The 24,594-nt window shown below is 39.3% G+C and overlaps 1 protein-coding gene across 1 annotated transcript in view; it reads left to right on the top strand.

Moving 5' to 3' along the window:
- Positions 1-24,594, top strand: part of IL31RA (interleukin 31 receptor A) — a 62,627-nt gene that overhangs the window by 5,623 nt on the left and 32,410 nt on the right. Inside the window, 3 exon segments of the mRNA XM_011942924.1 lie at positions 2,060-2,117; positions 10,772-10,889; positions 14,222-14,403. Of these exon segments, the coding sequence (XP_011798314.1) occupies positions 2,060-2,117; positions 10,772-10,889; positions 14,222-14,403 (358 nt within the window).

Raw genomic sequence — 24,594 nt, 5'->3', positions numbered from 1 at the left:
GCAAGGCTTGTTGACTTCCCACAGTCATTAGCTCATTTCTGTTTTTAGATGCTCTTTGCACTCATTGCACTATTGTAACTACAGCACTTACTATATGATATGTGAGACTACTGTCTAGGCTTCTGTCTCTGCAAGTGGACCAGTGGTTCTCAACCCATTTCTGTTCAAACCTACTGCAGAAATATGACATGAAAGTCCTCGGTAACAGCAGCTCACTCTGAAATTGGTAGTTTCCAAAAATATCACTGCCATCCTCTCCATCCTTTTCCCCCTTCCCTTTGTTAAAAATCACTGAACTCGAATATGAGCTTTTTGAGGTCAGAGATGTGATCTTCCTTGATTCTAGGCACCTAACACATGGCTGGGACAGTGCTGAAAGCATAGAAGAATGCCTGAGGTCACTAGTTTGTTTGTGAGAGGGCCAGGACCACAACTCAGGCAGTCTCAATTTCTAGAATGCTACACTCTTCAACTACTGTAACTTTTCCAGTTTTGTCTCTGGGATGATTTAGTACTGTTGATTTTTTTCTAAGGTTTTTTTTTTTAATTTCACAAATAATAGCTGAGTATTTTTATTGTAAAGGAGTCAAGCAATAATTACCATTAACTTAAAAATATTTTAATATTTTATTCAGCATTTAATATTGATAGGATTTGAAATGCAAAACCACTTGCCAGAATAACAGTTTTAGTTTAGCATCCATCATTATTCATTGATTCACTTATTAAGACTGCCAGCATCTTGGCTTTCATAGTCTTCCTTTTTAATGTGCCTTTAGGACTTGTAAATAATGTGAGCTAGAACTAAAGGCATGTCTTCTGCCTAACAGATGGAGAAAATTAAGACAACATCCTGAATAATTAGACACAAAAAAGAATGTTCTTAGTGTTATAGTTATTTTTAAAGACATATTTTTTCTTCATTGAAAAATTAAAATGTTTCCCTTTGAGTTATATACCCATTTAAATCAAAATGGCTATCTCTTGAGAGGAAAACTACTGCTACTGAGTGATACAAGCACTTGCTGCTGTGTGACCAGTCTTTTATTATTTCATCATGTTGTTTTTATTATTGTGGATCCAAGTTCTCACTCTGCTTTATTATCTTAGGCATTTCCAATTCGCTAAGGATTTCAGTTGGTTCATATGTAAGAAAACATTATCTCTCTAATTTTCTCCAGAAATCCTGCATGCACATTTTTCTAAAGTAACTTATTTTGTAAATAACCTTTTTCTTTTTTTTTCTATAATGATTTGGCAGATGAAAATATAACATCATTTATTTCTTCCTGAAATGAATTACTGGTTTTACATTTGCTTTATTCTTAGACTATCCCACCATCTCATCTTAGATGAGAGGAAGGCTTCAAAGAGGAAGAAGAGAGGTTTCACTCTTAAGAAGGTCCCTGTAGGTAGGAAAGTTGTCAGGTAAATTGCTGACCACCATTCTTGTGGCAGATGCTGTAGGACACATGATATAGTGGAGCGTGGGGCACAAAGGAGGGACTGACTGGCAACTCCGTGTGGGAATTCAGAGAGGGCATCTTAGGGAAGGAGAGCCTTGAAATGAGTCTGGAAAGATGATTACTTTGTCAGAAATAAGGGAAAAGGAGCACCGTGGGCATGCACAGAGCATGGAGATGTGAGATAGCATGGTGCTTGAGGAAACTGTGAGTTGTTCCATTTGGCTGGAGGGCCTAGGCACTGAGGCAGGGGCCAGAGGATGGCCTCAGAGCTGCACAGACTCATTTTTTTCTGGAGCATATTCTTGGTAGTTGGCATACTTTTCATAAGACATAGTGGAGTGGACTATGGACAAAGGAAAACATGTTGTAATCGCAAATCTTTAAAATATTGACTGGGGTTGATGGAGTAATTATGAAGGATCTAGGTGATGACAGTCAACAAAATAAAATAAAATAGGATCCTTCCTCCCTCCAAAATCCCCCGAATCTATTTGCCACTGGAAATAGACCTTTTGAAAAGAGATATGAAGCAAACCAACTCTTGACTGATGTCATTTTCTGTTCTCTCCCTAGCCTTCGTGGTTAACCTGGAGATGACGTGGACCTGGGCACTGTGGATGTTCCCTTTACTCTGCAAATTCATCCTGGCAGGTAGGTTGGCCTGGGCCCTTTTACGGATCATGTGATTATTATTGCCTTCTTTGGACAAGAGTTGTTAACTTTAAAATGACGCTAGACTATGGACATCGTCCATAGAAAAAGGGGATAGAAAAGGGGACTTGTGAACACCCTGAATTTGTATGTGTATCTGTGTGTGCACACAGGCATGGAGTTTCACATATACTCATGCATTTGCAAATGTGGCAAGATGGCTTACCATATTTTCAAAGGGAGATACAACCCCAAAAGTGCTGACATCTACTCTTTTAGAATAGGGTAGTCTCCCCTTATCTGTGGGGTAATATGTTTCAAGATCCTCAGTGGATACCTGAAACTGCAGGTAGTACCAAACCCTATATATACTATATTTTTTGCTTCACATACATACCTCTGATGAAGTTTAAGCATGTTTGGGCATGAAGAGATTAAAACACTAGCTAATAATAAAATAGAGCCATTATAATAATTTAGTATAATAAAAGTTAGGTGAGGTCGGGCACAGTGGCTCATACCTGTAATCCCAGCAGTTTGGCAGGCTGAGGCGGTGGATTATTTGAGGTCAGGAGTTTGAGAGCAGCCTGGCCAATATGGTAAAACCCCATCTCTACTAAAAATACAAAAATTAACCAAGTGTGGTGGCTCATGCTTGTAATCCCAGCTACTTGGGAGGCTGAGGTGGGAAGATCACTTGAACCTGGGAGGCGGAGGTTGCAGTGAGCCGAGATCATGCCACTGCACTCCAGCCTGGGCCAGAGCAAGACCCTGTCTCAAAAAAAAAAAAAGAAGTTATGTGAATGTGGTCTCCCTCTCTCTAAATATCTCATTGTACTGTACTCACCCATTTTCAGACGGCGTTGATCACTAGTAACTGAAACCACAGAAAGTAAACCCACAGTAAGAGGGAACTACTATGATAGGAAGTGCTTAGCTCCATAGTTTTTGTGTTGTTGCTATGGCTTCATATAATACACATATATAAATACAAAAATAATCAGTTTTCATACTATTTGCCATAAATTCCAAGGATATAAAGGGAAATAATGAAACAACGTATTTCTGTAGTGTTCCAACTCAAGACTACAGACCTAATATCCATACAATAGCTTGTAGATCTAAGATCCATCAGTTTGATTATATCTTATGTTTGAAAAAACATTCAGAGCAGACACTGGTCTGGTAGTGGGAAGGTGAGGAAGGCATCACGTAGCGTATTCATGTGCTTGGGCTGCCATAACAAAATACCTCAGACTAGGTGGCTTAAGCAACAGAAATTTATTTTCTTGCGGTTCTGGAGGCTGGAAGTCCAGTGTCAAAGCGGCAGCTGGGCTGGTTTGTAGGTGGCCATCCTTTTGCTGCCTCTTTACATGGTCATCCCTCTGTGCCCACACAACCCTGGTGTCTCTCCTCCTCCTAGGGATGCCAGTCAGATTGGATTAGGGCCCATTGTAATCATCCCATTTTAACTTAGTTACATCTTTAAGTGCTCTATCTCCAAATACAGTCACATTTTGAGGTACTGGGGGTTAGGGCTTCATTATATGATTTTGGAGAGACATAATTTAGCCCATAATATGTACTAATTGGAGTCACCAAGAGGTCAGTCATGACCCAGAGATAATGAGAATGCCTTCAGATTTCTGTCCTGGCATGGCCTGCCTTAGCCCCCTGGGGTTACACCTGTGGCACTCAGGAGCTTGATAGACCAGGGGTCCCCAACCCCCAGGCTGCAGACTGTGTTAGGAACTGGACCACACAGCAGGAAATGAGCTGCTGGTGAGCCAGAGTTACTGCCTGAGCTCTGCCTCCTGTCAAATCAGCAGCTGCATGAGATTCTCATGGGAGTACGAAACCTATTGTGAACTATGCATGTGAGGGATCTATTGATAGATTGCGTGCTCCTTATGAGAATCTAATGCCTGATGATCTGAGGTGGAACAGTTTCATCCCGAAACCATCCGTCCCCCAGGTCCATGGAAAAATTATCTTCCACAAAACTGGTCCCTGGTGCCAAAAGGTAGGGGACTATTGTGATAGAAAATAGATGATACAGGCAGACAGGACTGTTGCTCTCCCTCTCATCAGCAATTACTCCCAGTTATCCAATCTAAACTTCTAATTACAGACACTGTGGCTCCTATCAAGTCACCCTTTCCCTCAACTTGTCTTTTTCTGTCTTCTATCGCTGTTTTCCACTCTTCTTATGTTGCACATATACCAGCTCCTACAAAACTGGCTCCAGTATCCACCATTGTTTTCATCTAGAATATCCTTCCCTTGGTCCTGCTTAGCTTTGCTTTTCTTCTAGGTCAAGATATTTTTCAAAACATTGACTTTGCAACAGCACCAAAGTGATATGAGTATAGAGGGAAAGAGGGAGATGGAGAACATCTTTATAATTTTGGAAAACATTCTTCTTGTATACGGGAAATTCTCTGATAAGCAAGAACATTCTCCCAATTTTTCTTAGAGGAAAGTGATGAATGTTTTTCCCCTTATTTCTAGAAATAGGGGGATATTGCTATGGTTTGTATTTTGAGGGTGTAGGGAAAGATAGATGGGAGTGACCAGCATCTGAGATGGAGTCTCGCTCTGTCACCCTGGCTGGAGTGCAGTGGCACAATCTCAGCTCACTGCAATCTCTGCCTCCTGGGTTCAAGCAATTGTCCTGCTTCAACCTTCTGAGTAGATAGGATTACAGGCGTGTGCCACCATGCCTGGCTAATTTATGTATTTTTAGTAGAGATGGGGTTTCACCGTGTTGGCCAGGCTGGTCTCCAACTCCTAACCTTATGATCTGCCCATGTTGGCCTCCCAAAGTGTTGGGATTACAGGCATGAGCCACTATGCCCAGCCTGAATGATTTCTTTCTATTCCAGGATCCAATTTAGGGTACCATATTGCATTGAATTGTCATTTCTCCTTGGTCTCTGCTGGTCTATGACAAATTCTTAGTCTTTCCGTACTATTCATGACCATGGCAGTCTTAAGGAATACTGACAAGTATTTCTGAGTTTAGGGGGGAAAATACAACAGAGATGAAGTGTTCTTCATTGTGCATCACAGTTTTACCCATGTTTGTGACAATCTTCTGATGGAGAATTGAATAGACTTAAAATAGGCATACTGATTGCCAACAAGGAGTAAGGCAGGACAACAGATGTGTAGGCTCTGCCAGCCAAGGCAGTTCTAGTACATAGAGCCAAGGTTGTTCAGCTATGTGGAATCACTCTAGATAACTGAAACTGGAAATGGTAAAGAAAAGCAGGAAAGTAGAAGTGAAGTCTAACATTGTTGATTTGGTTCAGTTTTTATTCCAGTTCCCCTCAACCCCCTAATCTGTGACAAAATGAATCTAAAATCCTCATATGCAGAATTAAAATGTCATGAGGACACAAAACTAGGGAAAACTACTGTTAAGTTCCTCCTGCGAGTCTGAGAATACTGGAGAGAGCAGGCTATTTAGATATTAGTCAGGGAGAGTTGTTTATTCTGTAATAATAAACAAGCCTAAAACATTAGTATTTAAAACAGCAAACTACATGTCCATCACAGGTAAGTAGGGACCCAGGCTGGTGGGGCTCTGCTGTCCTCACACACACCATATCAGCATGCGTTTTCAAGGTGTGCAATGACAGGAGGAGGAGAGAGAAGAGAGTCATGCACCAGCACTTGGACGCTTCCTCTCACATGACAAAGGCCAAGGCAAATCCCATGGCCACCCTATGGAGGAGCACTGGAAATATTGGTGAGCATTCATTTTATCTACCACAAATCTCTTCCATAACACCAATGTCAAGAGAGCCTTTGTAAGACTATTGCTGTCTCTCACCATATGCCACCCAGTAAGGGAAAAACAAATGTAGTCTCATAAAAACCGCCTGGGTTGAGTGGAAAATCATTTTGGGAGCCACTTACTCTTCTCCTGGTGGCTCCAAAAATCATTGACACCTGGTGACACTTTTAATGGTTCTGAAAAACAGATATTTGACTCTCTTTTTGGCTGATGGCTTCTAATATATGTTAACCAAAGCTTTTGAAGAAGCTTGGGAGAGGTATTTAAGGAAGAACAGCAAAGAGGAGGATTCACTTAGGTTTGACTGGGGTGTATTTAGATCCATGAGGATCTATTCCTACACTGATATCTTCGTGGCTGGCTTTGGATTCAACCAACACAAGGGAGAGCAAGAATGAAAAGGAAATAAAATAAAATATGACCGCAGGAGGCCGTAATGAGAATAGTACAAGACTAAGACTCTTCTGGGGAAACAGGGAAAGGCTTCTTGTTTCCTTGTTCTCTGGCCAAGAATCAACTTTGAAATCCTCCTGAGAGTTAGTGTGACAAGTATGAGTGAAATGGGGGTGGGGCAGGCTACCTCTGTGTGAATATGTGTAAGAAACTTGGCCAGGGACTAAGGATAGACCCACATATATACACACAGACACACACACACCACACATACTGCACATATACATCACACACACCACACTACACACACCACACATACCACACATACACATCACACACACCACACACACACCACACATATACATCACACACACCACGCACACACCATAAACATACTACACACAGCACACTACACACACTATAAACACATTACACGCACTACACACGCCACACATATGTCACACATACCACACAAACATGCCACACCACACACACATCATAAACATACCACACACACCACACATATGTCACATATGTCACACAAACATATCACACTCACCACACACACGTCATTTACATACCATATACACCACACACACACCAACACACACACTCCAGCAGACACACACTATACACACATTATAAACACATCACACACACTACACACATACCGCACATACACCACACATACCCTGCACACACTACACACACACACCACATACACATACACACTACACACATACCACACACACACTACACACTCACACCATTCACACTTATACTATGCACACATGCTACACACACATCACACACATTATACACATCACATATACACCACACACTACACACCCCCCCATACACACACATGCACTGTGCATGCACTGCCCTTATCTCTGAGCCATGGAGACAGGGAGTGAGTGGGACAGTGTGTGAGTTATTCCTCCTGGGTGTTGTGAGCTAACCCTTGGTTCACCTCTTGTAGGACTTTGCACTTCCTCCTGACAGTTGGGAGGCATGGGGTCTGTTAACATTCTGCTTGTTGACCCCAGAAATCCCCAGGGAGTGTTCCAAGCTGCATGGGCTTTTTGAGAAATGTGTTAATGGTGTAGCTTTCAATCTCTATGTAACATGCAGTATTATTTGATTCAGGTCCAGTTAACTTTGGTCCTTTTAAGCATTTGAATCTGGAGATCACTGGCTTTGTCATGGTTTTTAGCGTGCAAGTAGCAAAGATAGAAAGCCTTTAAACTGCTTGTTGGATGGGTGCTGTGGGTGCCGGGCTCATGTGCAGGACTAGGAGGAAGGCAGCTTCTCTGGAGAGAGCTAGAAATGTTGACACAACAGGAAGCCATTTAGCTCTCCCTCACCCTCATTTGTCATTCTCAGTGGCTCCTTTACCCATGTAAACAATGCTCAGTTCATAGACCAAATACATGAATGTATATACAAACACACACATTTACAGCCCTTTTAAAATCCCAAACCTAAACAAAACAATGAATGTCACCCATTCTGGAACCCCTTTACACCACCTTCTTGTTATAGGGTAATACCTCTGACAGAGTTGAAATATATATAATATTATTCACATATGCAGAGAAATGGAACATCCGTATTTTCTATGATCAAACAAATCAATTTCTAAAGTCCCCTTACCACTGGAAAGTCAGGCAAGGGTGAGAAAGAGGAGGGTGTGGGTAGCGCTTAAATTTGTTAACATTGTGTCATTTCTTCTGGTTTAAGATGTCTTTGGCTAACTCAGTCTCTTTGGGGTTCCTGTCTTGCTCTCTGCTCCTCTTTAAGATGGTGTCTGAATATATGAGCAAGGCTTATGTGACTGCAGTCTTGGGTGCGTGGGAAGAAGTCCTTGTGTTGCCCTCTGTCTTTCCTGAACTGTCTGGTGTGGTCTGATCCCCCTCTGCCATCTGCCATGGGACAGCTGGCTTTGGCTGTGCTTTGAGTCATAGCTTATGCTCCAGTTGTTTGCCCATGGTCCTGAAGTTCCTCTGTGGATGGTAGCTGCTTCATCCTCATCCCAGGCCTGGTCCAGTCTCACAGCTGTATCCTGGCCCCCCACTCTGAGGGCACAGGGAAATTTCTGGATCCCTGTGTGCTACATTCACCTGTATGGAGCTCACATGAAGAGTTGCACCAGGCCACCCTCTGCCAGCACATTGTTAGGACTTCCATGCCACTGTAGAGTTGGTGCTTAGTGGAACATGAGGCTTCCCCTAGACTGGTGGTTCCTAGCCTTTTTGGCACCAGGGACCAGTTTCATGGAAGACAATTTTTCCATGGACAGGGGGTGTGGTTGGGAGTCAGGGAATGGTTTTGGGATGAAACTGTTCTACCTCATATCATCAGGCATTCATTAGATTCTCATAAGGAGCGAGCAACCTAGATCCCTCGCATGCACAGTTCACAGTAGGGTTCAGCTCCTATAAGAATCTAATGCTGCTGCTGTTCTGAGGTGGGGGTGGGGGTGGGGGCGGGGAGCTCAGGTGATAATGCTCGCTCAACTGTTGTTCACCTCCTGCTGTGTGGCCCAGTTCCTAACAGGCCAAGGACCCATACTTTGCCCAGCAGTTGAGGAATCCTACTAGACTACAGCCTGGCAATCTTCCCCAGGCTTGCTGTACCTGGTGAAATAGGCTACCAGCTAGATGACCTTGGTGCATGGAACCCATCCACTTGTTTGTACCGCTCTATCAAGAACACTGACATCAGAATTCTTTCCTTTACCTTCCTTTCATTCCCTCCCCATCCCTGCCCCCATATTTACTTGTTAGAAGTAATCAGCTTTTTCCTACTTCTTGTCTGGTAGAGACTTCCTTCCTAGGAAGCACTAGAGCCTCCTTTGATACGTAATTTAAGAAGTTGCCCTCCTCTCTCAAAAATGCCTGCTTCTTAAGACTATGATCTTGCCAAAGGCTCAACAAAGAATTCAGTATAAGCCTCAGAGCTGAACATGGTCCTTAGTCTAAAATTGCTCTTAGTTCTAGTTGTGCATGTGTGTATGTGTGTGTGTGTTTATGATCAACCCCTTGGTCATCTAGTGAAGTCTATGGGCTGATTCTCAAAATAATGTTTGTAAATGCACAAATAAAATAAATAGCATTACAAAGATACCAAAATATACTGAAATGAAATCATCAAAATATTAAAGAAACAAATTTGTGATCTGGTAATATGTGGTCTTCTTTATTAACACATTAAATAAGAAGACCTAATAATTGCCTTAATTTAGGTCTAATATTAATAATTACCTTAATTCAGAAATAGTGATAATTTTTTCAAATTGTATTAGTCCGTTTTCACACTGCTGATAAAGACATACCCGAAACTAGGAAGAAAAAGAGGTTTAATTAGACTTACAGTTCCACATGGCTAGGGAGGCCTCAGAATCATGGCAGGAGGCAAAAGGCACTTCTTACATGGCAGCAGCAAGAGAAAATGAGAAAGAAGTAAAAGCGTAAACCCCTGATAAACCCATCAGATCTCATGAGACTTATTCACTATAATGAGAATAGCACAGGAAAAACCAGCTTCCATTATTCAATTACCTTCCCCTGGGTCCTCCCACAACACATGGGAATTCTAGGAGATACAATTCGAGTTGAGATTTGGGTGGGGACACAACCAAACCATATAAATATTTTAAGATACCTGCAGCAACCAAAATATGATATGAAAATATTTGTGATTTATAATGGTGACAAAGTCACAGGCAATGATGCTATTACTGTGGTTTGCTGATTACACTTATGATGGAAGGAAATTCTAAATTTCAACAGTAGGTTAGTGAAAATTAAAAATGTAAATTTTCCCCATTTAAGTTCATGGATCCCTGAATTCTACCCATGAACCCTTAAAGGTCTAGGTCCCTGTTCTAGATGGTAGTATCTAGTTTCCCTATGAAAGTGTGGATGCTATGAAGTGGGGAGCTCTCAGGAGCAAGATTTCTAAGATATGAAGATACAGTTGAAGATATTTCATAAATTTCTCTACTGTACAGTCTTCTGGAAAAGAAAATTGTTGATACACATGGTTGAAGTGTGGCATGGTCGTATTCTTGCTTATGCCCACATCATCTGTTACCCATGGGTTATCCAGAGTGATTCTACCGTTTGATGCTTTACTGAGTATATCACAAATACTTTGTAAGTATTTCTTGGTGTTTTAAAAATGCTTGCTTCTCCAATGTTACTTTTAAGTAAGAATATAAAAAAGGATTTCTTAAAAAAGTAGAAATCTAGCTCTTCAAAGGGAATAATTAAAGAGATGAAGTTAGATTCTTTCCATTGAAACTAATTGGAAGAACCCATTACACCTAGCCACTAACCAAAAAAATCTAGCTTTTGATCAGCATATTTTTCATTAAAAATGTTCAATGCTGGCAGTATTTATTGTATACTGAAATTTTTATGTCTGTGTGTGTGTGTGTTTTTAATTTATTTAGCTCTGCCAGCTAAGCCTGAGAACATTTCCTGTGTCTACTACTATAGGAAAAATTTAACCTGCACTTGGAGTCCAGGAAAGGAAACCAGTTATACCCAGTACACAGCTAAGAGAACTTAGTAAGTACAGAAGCTTGTGTTTTATCGGTTGGGGCATGGGGGAGGCAGAGGCTTCTGATTCATTCATGATTCACATCCCAGATGAAACAAAAACTTTCCTCAGTGACAGCTTCTGGGTGATCTCTGTGTGCATCCAGGGGCTTGTGGACAGGATCTGGAGCTGCAGAGGGAGGGGTGGCATAGCCAGTGGTGACCTCCTCCTGGATTCCCCATTGGCTGAGATCAGTCACAGTGGAAAAATCTGTTTATTTACTACACCCAACTATACCCTGCCTCTTCCCGGAATGTGTTATAAAACTGTTCATTCTTTCTGGATCCAGATATAGTAAGTAGGGTTGTAAACCCAGAACTAAGAGGCAATTGACCATGGTCTGCCACTGATTTGCTGTGTGACCTCTGTCAAACAGTGTTCCACAGGACAATGATTCCCCAATTTTTTTTTTTTACTACCTCAAGCATCCCTCTTTATTCCAATTCTGTAGAATGAAAATTTTATAATTTTTAATTATAATTCTAGCCAAAATTTAGATGTTTTAAGTAAATATTTGCAGGTTAAAAAATTTTTTTTTCCTTTTTTTGAGACAATCTCACTCTGTCACCCAGGCTAGAGTGCAGTGGCATGATCTCAGCTCACTGCAACCTCCATCTCCCAGGTTCAAGTGATTCTCCTGCCTCAGCCTCCCAAGTAGCTGGAATTACGGGTGCACACCACCATACCTGGCTAACATTTGTATTTTTAGTAGAGACGGGGTTTCACCACGTTGGCCAGGCTGGTCTTGAACTCCTGACTTCAAGTGATCTGCCCACCTCAGCCCCCAAAAGTGCTGGGATTACAGGCATGAGCCACCGTGCCTGTCCTTTTTAACAAAACTTTTTAACGTAGCTAATTACTTCCTTCTTGTGAATAATGAATAAGGGGGCCCATGTTGGGAAGCATTATAAGATGATCTTTAGTCTGTGATTCCAAATTCTTTGTTTTTAAGCAAAATCTCATGTTGCAAGGGAAGTCCACTTTATGTTTTCAGTGGAAAAAATGAAAAAAAAAACAAGCAGTATTCTCTGCAGCACTGATATAGCTATGAGCACCTATGTCAGAGAGATGCTTTAAAATAGGAGTCAGCAAACTTCTCCTGTAAAGGGCCAGATGGTAAATATAGTAATATTCAGAAGGAGATCGGTCTCTGTCAGAACTTTTCAACACTACTGCTATAGCACTCATACAGCTATAGGCAATATATAAACCAATAGGCATGGCTGCCTTCCAATAAAACTTTATCCATGGACACTGAAATATGAATTTTATGTAATTTTCACATGCCCCAAAGTATTTTTCTTCGTTTTATTTATTTTTCAACCATTAACAACATGTAAATAGTCTTAAGCCTACAGGCTGTGCAAGAGCAAGAGATGGGCTATATTTGACCTACAGGCTGTCATTTGCTCATCCCTGTTTTAGAAAATAAGAATGATAGAGGCCTAATAACCCATGATCCAAATGACTTTTCTTCCAGATTTGTCAGTTCTAGTCCCAGTGTTGAATATCAATTGCTAGTAGAATGAGAATCTGGGCACCTTTATAGGTTTACTCCTATTTTTCTGTCTTATAGAAACATTTCCCCTCTTCCTCCATCTTTCCCTTTGGGTTGTCATTATTATCACCAGTTGGACATGGAGAAATAGAAAACGCCTGGGCATCCCCAGGCCTATACACAGCTCCCCTTGATGGCCTCAGGCCAGCTAGGCTCTCCAGAACTCCTAGACTGCTTGCATTTTTGTGAGTTTATCACCAAGAGGATCTCTTCCAAGCAAAGTGGAAGGGTTTCCCTGTGGATCGCCTACCTGGGAGCACTTTTCAGTGGGTCATGGAATAAGCCAAAAACCTTCTGATGTCCAGAAACAATAGGAAATAACTTTTTCTGGGGAAAAAAGGAGGAGTTGGGGATGCCTTCATGGAGATAGTGATTTTTGAACTGAGGCTCAAAGGAGGTCTAGAGGTGTGAAAAAGGAGAGAAAGGTCATTTCTCAAAGGTCACAGCATGAATAAATGCAGAAACATTCAACTACAATAACAGTAGTAACAGCTCACATGTATTGACTCTGTGCTGGACATTTTAAAAGTGCCTTATGTGTATTAGCTCATTTCATCCTCATAACCCTATGCTATAGATATATTACTGTCTTCATTTTACAGATGAGAAAACTAAGGCACAGAGAGGTTAAAGAACTTGCCCAAGTCACACAGTTAATAGGGGCAAAGCCATGATTCAAACCTGGTCTGATTCTAGAACCTGTGCTTATAACCATGACACATTGACCTGGAGGCCATTTTTGTGCTGTAAAATAACCATCAACCACTCTTGAGGTCCTTTCTAGTTTCAAAATTCCATGATTCTATGTGACTGTGTCTTCCTGTATGTATTCTATGTGTATATGTCTTCCTGCACACCAGCAAACACTGGTACCTTGCAAGGTGGGCCTTCTTTTCTGTTCTCAGCCTGCTTTATCTCCTCCATAATCCCCAGAACCATGTGGACTATAGCTAGAACCACCCATCTGATTCCCACTAATATGTGTATTTGTTTTCATTAAGTTATAGCTTGATAGTATATATCTAATCTATCATCAATCTATCTGTTTTAAAGATTTTTCTGAAAACAATATATACTAATGTTCAAAAATTCAACCTGAAAAGTTATAAAGAATGTAAAAAGTTATCCAGAATCCCACCGCCAAAGGTAACAACTTGAACATTTTGATGATCTCTCTAGATATCTGTACAAATAGTTATGTAAATATCTTTATGTTTATGTAACTGTGATCATTCTATACATGATATGCATACTACTTTTTTTCACCAGCAGTAGATGCATCTTTCCATATCAATAAATATAGTATGTTAAAAACCATCATTTTAAATTCTATTTATGTATCTACTGTAATGTATTTAACAAATCCTCATATATATAAATATATTCTTACATACATATGTAAAAGAATAAATTTTTAAGGCTAGAATCTGGCTTTTTCAGGAACCTACTCATGATTTCTTGCCAATAGGACATACACTGCAACTGTAGCTTTTCATGACTTACAGGGATTCAAAGAGGTTTTCATGGCTCCTAAAGCATCTCAGGTGGCAGAAAGCAGGTAACCTTTACCTTTCCTTGGAGGTGAGGAAGGAAGTTGGAAAGAGGATAACCAAATATCCTGGACTATACAGTTCTCAAGAGAAACCCAGAGAAAAACTAACAAATACTGCTTAATACATTAAATATGGCTATGTTTCCAAACCATTGTACTAAACTCATGTTGAATAACTTTTTCCTTCAAAGCGCTTTTGGAAAAAAACATGATAATTGTACAACCAATAGTTCTACAAGTGAAAATCGTGCTTCGTGCTCTTTTTTCCTTCCAAGAATAACGATCCCAGATAATTATACCATTGAGGTGGAAGCTAAAAATGGAGACGGTGTAATTAAATCTGATATGACATATTGGAGATTAGAGGACATAGGTAAGTGTTATTTGATATTCTTATATACTCTTTATTAAATGTTTACCTCCTTCTTCTTTGTTAAAGAGGTATCTGTGAACTCAAAAGTAGGCTCATCGAGTTCAAGGATATAATACGTGTTGTGGGTATACAGAAAATTCATCTTCTAATTAAAGAAGAAAGGAAGTGGGGGAGGGAGGGAGGAAAGGAAGGAAGGGAGGGAGGGAGGGAGGGATTCACCAAATGAGAAAAGAGGAATGAGAAACAAGAGCTATTTTGTGGGCCACTGGTTTCCTCTTGTAGTTTGTAATTGCACTCAAAGAAAGAAAAAGGTCTCTCCCCACCACCCCACCCTGCCAATGTCATTGCTCATAAAGGAAAAGAGCATAAAATTAGTTTTTAAAATGCCTCACTACTTCTGACTTTAAAAAAATATTTTCCAAAGACTCATTTTCACCACTTTTAAAATTATAACTGTATTGAGATATAATTCATGTCATGTAAATTTCACCTTTTTAAAGTGTATAGTTCAGTGGTTTTTATTGTATTCACAAAGTTGTACAAATGTCACCACTAATTCCAGAACATTTTTATTGCTCTCAAAAGAAAATTCATACCCATTAGCAGTCAGTCCCCAATCATTTGTTTTCTCTTTCCTTCATTCCCTGGCAACCACTAATCTATTTTCTGCCTGTATGGATTTGCCTATACATTTTATAAAAATATAGTGATAAAATATGTGGTCTTTTGTATCTAATTTCTTTCACTTAGCATAATGTTTTCAAGGTTCATCAATGTTGCAACATGTATTAGTTTTTTATTTCTTTTTATAGCTAAATAATATTCCACTGGATGGATATACCACATTTTGTTTACCTGTACATCAGTTTATGGACATTTGGCTTGTTGTTACCTTTTGATTATTATGAATAATGTTGCTGTGAATATTTGTGTACAGTTTTTTGTGTGGACATGTTTCAATTATCTTAGATATATACCTAGTGAAATTGCTGAGTCACATGGTAACTCAATGTTCAACTTTTGGTAGAACTGCTAAACTTTATCAAAGTGGCTGTACCATTTAACATTCCCACTGGCAATTCATAAAGGTTATGATTTCTGCATACCCTCACCAACACTTGTTATTGTCCATCTTTTTATAATTATTGCCATCCTAGTAGGTGTGAAGTGATACCTTGTTATGGTTCTGATTTGTATTTATCCAATGTCCAATGATGTTGAACATTTTTCATGTGTTTATTGGCCATTTGTATATATTCTCTGGAGAAATGTTTATTCAAATCCTTTGCCTACTTATAATTGAGTTGTCTTTATTGTTGAATTTTAATAATTCTTTATATATTCTTGGCACAAGTTCCTTATCAGATATGTGATTTGCAAATATTTCTTCCCTGTTTGTGGGTTTTCTTTTACTTTTTACATGGTTAAGGTAGAAAAATATTTATATGAAGTCAAAAATGTATATTTTTTTCTTTGATTATTTGTGCTTTAGGTGTCATATCTAAGAAACCATTGCCTAACCTGAGGTCAGAAAGATTTACTGCTGTAGTTTTTTTCTAAGAGTTTTGAAGTCTTAGTTCGTACATTTGAATTGTTGATCCATTTTGAGTTAGTTTTTGTATATGGTGTTAAATAGGGGTCTAATTTTATTCTTTTGCATGTGGATATCCAGTTATCCCAGAACCATTTGTTGAAAAGATGACTTCTGCCCCCACACACCCCCCACCATGTTGTTGAATTGTCTTGGCACCCTTGTAAAAATCAATTCATTCACCATAAATGTAAAGTATTCTTCAGGGTTCTCAATTTTATTCCATTGAACTATATTTTTGTCATTAGGCCAATAGCATACTGTCTTGATTACTGTAGCCTTATGATAAATTTTGAAATTGCGATTATTTTAGCTGTTGGGTCCCTTGCATTTCCATACAAATTTTAGTATTAGCCTGTCAATTTCTGCAGAGAAGGCAGCTGCAATTTCAATACGGATACTGTAATCTTCAGAATATACAATCTTCCAATCCATGAACATGGGATATCTTTCCATTTATTTAGGCTGCCTTCAGTTTCTTTCATTAATTTATTACAGTTTTCAGTGTAGAAGTCGTACACTTCTTTGGTTCAATTTATTCCAAAGTATTGTATTCTTTTAAATGCTACTGTAAATGGAATTGCTTTCTTAATTTATTTTCAGATTGTTCATTGTTAGTGTATATAAATACAATTGATTTTTGTATATTGATTTGGTAATTGGATGTTGAACTTGTTTATTGGTTCTAAAAGATTTTTCAGGTTGGATTCCTTAGGATTGTCTGTATACAAGGTAATGTCATCTGCAAACATAATTTTATTTTTTCCTTTGTGATCTGGATACATTTTATTTTTCTTGTCTAGTTGCTTTGTCTAGAACTTTTAGTATAGCATTGAATAAAAGTGTTGAAAGCAGACATCCTTTTCTTGTTCCTGATCTTAGGGGGAAAGCATCTAGTCTTTCATCATTTAAGTTTGATGTTAGCTATGGGTTTTGTAGATACCCATTGCATTAAGAAAATTTCCATTCATAGTTTGTTGAGTGTTTCCTTATCGTGAATAGGTGTGGGATCTTGTCACATGCCTTTTCTTTATCTGGTGGGATGGTCATTTGGTTTTGTCTTTTATTAACATGGTGTCTTACATTGAATGATTTTCATAAGTTAAACACACCTTGTATTTCTGTAATAAGTACCACTTGGTTGTGGTATATAATTCTTTTTATATGTTGCTGAATTTGGATTCCTAGTTTTTTGTTGAGGATTTTTGCTTCTATATTCAACATGGATATGGTGTGTAACTTTCTTGTGATATCTTTGTTTTTGGTATCAGGGTAATATTGGCCTCATAGAATGAGCTGGTAAGTATTTCCTCATCTTCTATTTTTTGGAAAAGTCTGTGAAAGACTAGTGTTAATTATTTTCAAATCTGTCATAGATTTCCTCAGTGAAGCCATTTATGCCTGGGCTTTCTTTGTGGGTAGTTTTTGACTTGGTTTCTTTATAAAACTTTTTTTAAGAACTCCCTTTGGAAGACACTCCACACTGTAAACATTGTTGTTAATTCACAGTGATGGGCCTGGAAAGGGACAAGATTATTTACTTTTTCTCAAAAACCTTCATTATTATTATTATTTTCACTTTCTTAAAATAAGTGTATTATTACTTTAGCAACTAAAATATTAAAAAACAAATTCAGTTACAAAGAAAACGCAAAACAAAACAAACTTTCTAGTCCCTCTTTCAACCAGATTTAGTATCTATTTAAATATTCTGTAATTGGTACTGCTTAAAACTTTGAGGAGGAATTTTGGCCTAAATTGATACAATACTGGAATTATAAAATTAACCTCTGAAGAAACTCTGTTTTTATCATATGTTTCTAGGACCTGGCAAAGTGTTGCTAAGTACTAAGATTTTTTTTTTTTTTTGGGAATCCTTTAATAAAAGCATATAATAGCAGAATAATAAGCATAATAATTTTATAATTTTTAGGTTAGTACAAAAGTAACTGTGGTTTTTGCCATTACTTTCACTAGAACTTTTCTAATTTAAATTCAAGTGGATAGAACTATGACAGTGCTTTTAAGAGCAATTAAAAATATTTTGGGCCGGGTGCGGTGGCTCATGCCTGTAATCCCAGCACTTTAGGAGGCCAAGGTGGGCAAATCATGAGGTCAAGAGATTGAGACCATCCTGGCCAACATGGTGAAAGGCCATCTATACTAAAAATACAAAAATTAGCTGGGCGTGGTCGTGCGCACCTGTAGTCCCAGCTACTCAGGAGGCTGAGGTAGGAGAATCGCTTGAACTCAGGAGGCAGAGGTTGCAGTGAGCCAAGATCACGCCACTGCACTCCAGCCTGGTGACAGAGTGAGATTCCATCTATCTATCTATCTATCTATCTATCTATATATATATTGATTTCTATTTGAAATATGTCCCCCCTACCCCCAGTTTACAGTGGTAATTTGCTTAAACCTTTTTTCACAGATAATGCCAGGGTTTACTTTGGTCCAGTCTCTGACACAAATTATTATAATTAGTGGTACCTAAATGAATAAACTTTTGCTATGTTTGATATGCATCAGTTTTTGACTTAAAATCTATTCTGTCTGATTTTAGTATGCCCACCCTGCTCTCTTTTGGTTACTATTTGCATGGAACATCTTTTTTCATCCCTTCACTTTCAATCTATTTGTATTTTCAGATCTAAAGTTAGTCTTTGTAGATAGCATATAGTTAGATCTTTTCTTTACATTTAAAAATTTTATCTTATTTTTTATAGAAACTTGCTATGTTACCCAGGCTAGTCTTGAACCCCTGGCCTCAAATGAACCCTCTGCTTTGGCCTCCCAAAATGTTGGGATTACCAACATGAGCCTTTGTGCCCAGACAGTTGGATTTTTTTTTTAATTATTTGCTAATCTGTGTATTTGGGCTAGAGAGTTTAACCTATTTACATTTAAAGTAATTGTTGATAAGGAAGGACTTACTTTTGACATTTAAAAAGTTTTTTTTATATTTTATAGTTTTTTTATCCCTCATTTTTTTCATTATTGTTTTCTTTTGTGTTTAGTTGATTTTTTATGGTGACATGTTTTGACTTCCTTTTGAGGATTTTCTATAGATACTTTCTTCATGGGGACTACAAAGAGCATCTAAAGTTATAACAATCTAATTTGAAATGATATTAACTTAACTTCAATTGTATATAGAACTCTACTGCTACACAGCTTTATTCCCCACCTCCACTTTATGTCATTGATGTCACAAATTATATCTGTATCCATTGTATACCATAAAGCTGTAATTGTTTTTTATGCATTAATCTTTTAAATTCTTTGGAAAATTAAAAGAGGAATTATAAACCATAATTACAATAATACTAGCTTTTATATTTGCTCACGTATTTATACTAGAGATCTTTATATCTTCATCTGATTCCAAGTCAATGTCTAGTGTCCTTTCATTTCAACCTGAAAGACTCCTTTTAGCATTCCTTATAAGGCAGGCCTATTGGTAATGAACTCTCTCAACTTTTATTTATCTTGGAATGTCTTAATTTCTCCCTCATTTTTGAAGAACAGTTTTGCCAGGTATATAATTCTCATTTGACAGTTCTTTTTCTCTTTCAGCACTTTAAACGTATTAGCCCACTGCCTTCTGGGCTCTAAGGTTTTTGCTGAGAAATTAGTTGATAATATTATTGAAGATCCATTGTATGTAATGAGTTGTATTTCTCTTGCTGCTTCCAAGAGACTGACTTTCACTTTCTGGGGTTTGGTTGTAATGTGTCTTAGTGTGGGTCTCTTTGGGTTTATCCTACTTAGTATTCACTGGGATTCTTGGATTTGTAGATTTGCGTATTTCATCGAATCTGGGGATTTTTAGCTAGTATTTCTTCAAATAATCTCTCCACCACTTCCTCTCTCTCTTCTCTTTCAGAAACTCCCAAAATGTGTTTATTGGTTGGCTTGATCCTGTTCCACAGGTCCCTTAGACTCTGTTTATTTTTCCTTATTCTTTTTTCTTTCTGTTCCTGAGACTCAATACTTTCAGTTGTTCTATCTTCACCTTTACTGATTGTTTCTTATGCCTGCTTAAATTTCCTGCTGAATCCCTGTAGTGAATTTATATTTCAGGTATTGTGATTTTCAACTTCAGAGTCTTTGTTTGCTTCTTTTAAAAAAAAATTTCTGGGCCGGGCGCGGTGGCTCAAGCCTGTAATCCCAGCACTTTGGGAGGCCGAGATGGGCGGATCACGAGGTCAGGAGATCGAGACCATCCTGGCTAACACGGTGAAACCCCATCTCTACTAAAAATACAAAAAACTAGCCGGGCGAGGTGGCGGGCGCCTGTAGTCCCAGCTACTCCGGAGGCTGAGGCAGGAGAATGGCGTAAACCCGGGAGGCAGAGCTTGCAGTGAGCTGAGATCCGGCCACTGCACTCCAGCCCAGGCGACAGAGCAAGACTCCGTCTCAAAAAAAAAAAAAAAAAAATTTCTGTATCTTTGTTGATATTCTCATTTTGTTCATGTGTCATTTTCCTGATTTCCTTTAGTTCTTTGTCCATGTTTAACTTTAGCTCTTTGAACATATTTAAGATGTTCATTTTAAGGTCTTGGTCTAGAAATTCTGATTGCTGGGCTTCCTCAAGGACAGTTTCTGTGGATTTATTTTGTTTACTTAAATGGGCCATGTTTTCCTGTTTCTTTGTATGCCTTGCAATTTTTGTTGTTGTTGTTAAAAATTGGGCATTGGAAAAAACAGCTACCTCTCCAAGTCTTTGCAGACTGACTCTGTTCTGGGGCTGTTCTTCATAGATTTGTTGGGCTTACTCTGAGCCTAGGGATTAGCCCAAGGTGAAAACTTAAAGTCTTCTCAGTTCTTTTCTGAGTATACATCTTGCCTAGGTCTGGATGGTGCTTTCTCAGTTACACTATGTATACACACAGCTGCTTTTTTTCTTTGTTTTTTGAGACAGGGTCTGGCTCTGTTGCCCAGGCTGGAGTTCAGTGATGTCATCATAGCTCATTGCAACCTCTCCTTCCTGGTCTCAAGCCATTCTCCCACCTCAGCCTCCCAAGTAACTGGGACTAAGGTACACACCACACCCAGCTAATTTTTATATTTTTTTTATAGATTTCACCGTGTTGCCCAGGCCAGTTTCAAACTCCTGAGCTCAAGCAATCTGCTTGCCTCGGCCTTTCAAAGTGTTGGGATTACAGGTGTGAGATGTTGTGCCCGGCCATAGCTGCTTTTGAACGTCTTAATTTCCCAGAGAGTCTTACCCAGTTTCTTCTTATGATTTTATATAATGTATTGTATGTCTCCTTAATCTCTTGCCCCAGGCTTCCATGAATCTGTAGTCTCCCTGTAGCTTTTATGAGCACTGCCTGGCTCTTTTCCTGCCTAAGATTAAAGTTAGGCAAAACAGAGACCAGTCGTTTAGTCTGCCTTCCAACAGGCTAGAATGTAAATAAGTATTCTCTGTTCTTTCCAGTTGGTAGAAGGGAAATAAGAGCAGAGATGCCACTTTCTCCAAACCAAGACCACTGATGTTTCAGGCAGAGGGTGGGGCAAGGGCAAGTAAGACAGCCACCAAACTATTTTCCTGCCACTTTGAAGGTGACTTTGTCTTGATTTGGTGTTTATTATGGTTATAAACCTTGGGTTGATTTCCAGAGCTCCTACAAGTTTAGTTCAGCCAGTTTCTGTCCCTTTTTTTTTTTTTTTTTTTTTTGAGACAGAGTCTTGCTCTATCTCCCAGGCTGGAGTGCAGTGGCACAATCTCGGCTCACTGCAACCTCTGCTTCCCAGGTTCAAATGATTCTCCTGCCTCAGCCTCCCGAATAGCTGGGACTACAGACATCCGCCACCGGGCCCGTCTCTATTTGTTGTATTTTTAGTAGAGACAGGGTTTCACCATGTTGGCCAGGATGGTCTTTTTCTCCTGACATTGTGATCCACCCGCCTTGGCCTCCCAAAGTGCTGGGATTACAGGCATGAGCCACCACTCCTGGCCCTGTCTTTTTTTTTTTTTTTTTTAATCTTTTCATGGGAGAATAAGAATGTAGAGCTACCTAGTCTGCCATTTTGCTGATGTCACTTGATATAAATCAGTTCTTAATGAGATATTCTGAGAGCCATTTTTATTCAGAGGAGTAACTAATACTTTCTATCTTCTTGGTGACAGAGTATTAGAGTTAAGTGGAACTACACTAGGTATTTGTGTTTATTCTGACTGGAGATAGTTTAGTGTAATGAGTAAGGGCAGAAACTTTGGTGTGGATACAAATGAGTCTTAGATTGGCTTCTTATTAGAAAGTTATTTTCCCTTTTCCAATACCAGTTTTATCTTCTGTAGAATGGATATAATAAATGTTAGGTGGTTGAAAGGATTCAACAAAATGATTCACCTAAAAAAATACTTATCAATTGCTCAATACATATCAATAATTTTATGGAAATATTTAATATGTTTATTGTATACAGCTCTACTTACTAGTGGCCACACGGATTGATGATCACCCTTTAGTCCAGGAATCAGTACAAATTGTTTTTTGAGTAGCTACCAAGAGCTTTTTGAATATTTTTACCCAGTTAATGTTTTAAAGTCCATGTCTCTAAGTAGGGATTTTGCTTTCCAAAACTCTTCAAGAATTACAAAGACCCCATTCTCCATGATGTGATTATTTTACATTGCATAAAACAGCTCATATGCTCCATAAATATATACACCAACTATGTACTCACAAAAATTAAAAATTTTAAAAATTGAAAAAACAGTATTACAAAGACTAAAAAGATAATACTATTCAATTCTAGCTAGCAAGAGTGTGGTGAATGGGTATTCATATAATGTTGATGGAAACTGAAATTAGTATAACCTTTCTGGTAAGCAAAATGGCACTGTGTGACAGCAGCCCTAAAAACAGTCATGCCCTTTTACCCAGTCAGCCAATACTAAGGGGTCTAAGGAAACCATCAGAGATGTAAAGGGAAATTCAACTATCACCCATTTACTCATTCGCTTAACGAATATTTGATACCTGCTAAATGTCAGGTGTTAATTCTAGACTCTGTGATCAAGCCCAGCCTTTGTCCTTAAGAAGTTTTAAATGAAGAATTAGAAACACTATTGTTAGTGGTGGAAGTTATCTGAGTTACCTGCAGCAAATCCAAATAGGTCTGCAGTAACCTCAGGGGCATAGGACAGAAGAAGAAACCGACGCATGTTTTACAGCAGGAGTGGAAGTTTATTAAAAAGCTTTAGAGGCCGGGTGTGGTGGCTCACACCTGTAATCCCAGCACTTTGGGAGGCCAAGACGGGCGGATCGTGAGGTCAGGAGATCGAGACCGTCCTGGCTGACATGGTAAAACCTTGTCCCTATTGAAAATACAAAAAAGTAGCCAGACATGGTGGCAGGCGCCTGTAGTCCCAGCTACTTGGGAGACTGAGGGAGGAGAATGATGTGAACCTGGGAAGTGGAGCTTGTAGGGAGCCGAGATTGCACCACTGCACTCCAGCCTGGGTGACAGAGCGAGACTCCATCTCAAAAAGAAAGAAAAAAAGAAAAAAACAAAAAGTTTTAGAGCAGGAATGGAAAGAAGGTAAACAACACTTGGAAGAGGGCCAAGTGGGCGTCTTGGAGGTCAGGTGCCCCATTTGACCTTGGACTTAGGGTTTTCTACGCTGGCCTACTTCTGGCATCTTGTGTCCCATTTCCCTTGATTCTTCCCTTACAGTGTGATCTGCCCGCTTGCATGTTGGCCAGCTAGCACGTAGGAAGTGAGCATGCGCAGTGTGTTTACTGGAGTCGTACGCATGCTCACCTGAGGCGTTCTTCCCTTTTCCAATGGAATGCCCCCAGAAGCTCATATACCAGTTAAACTCTGCCATTTTGCCTCTATTATGCCCATGCTTGAGCCCACTCACCCAATTCCTGAGTTTTTGTTTCTTTTTTTTTTTTGAGATGGAGTCTTGCTGTGTTGCCCAGGCTGGAGTGCTCTGGTGCAATCTCAGCTCACTGCAACCTCCAGCTACTGGGTTCAAGTGATTTTCCTGCCTCAGCCTCCTGTAGCTGGGATTACAGGCACCCGCCACCATGCCTGGCTAATTTTTGTATTCTTAGTAGAGATGGGGTTTCACTGTGTTGGCCAGACTGATCTTGAACCCTGACCTCTTGATCCGCCTGCCTCAGCCTGCCACAGTGCTGGGATTGTGAGCCACTGTGTCCGGCCCAATTCTTGAGATCTTATTTTGGAGCTGCCAATCACTAGTTACAGATGTTTTTATTTATTGGGAAACTGCCTTTCCCTGTTGCTGGCTGCAGCCAATTATTAGGTTTGCAAGGCAGCATGACAACCGTCTGAGCATCACCTGATGGTCACCTGACTTTCCTGGTGGTGTGTAGGAGGAGCCCTCTCCTGTCCTGCTCATGCCTGATTAGCTACCTACTGTAATACTATGAATGTGCAATAATAGAACATAAGTCAAAAAATTATGTTAATCCATAAAGTAGAATATTATGAACCTTAAAAATCATGTTTTGAAGAATTATTAATAGAAGGTGATACATGCTGATTGCATATTTTAAAAAAACGAAAGCTTTATTTAGCATAATATCAATTTTGTTTAAAAGATAATGCAGGCCGGG

Source organism: Colobus angolensis, unplaced genomic scaffold, assembly GCF_000951035.1.
Source record: "Colobus angolensis palliatus isolate OR3802 unplaced genomic scaffold, Cang.pa_1.0 Scaffold212, whole genome shotgun sequence".
NCBI lineage: Eukaryota > Metazoa > Chordata > Mammalia > Primates > Cercopithecidae > Colobus > Colobus angolensis.
Note: the sequence above shows the minus strand (reverse complement) of the source record. Positions and strands in the feature narration are given on the sequence as shown.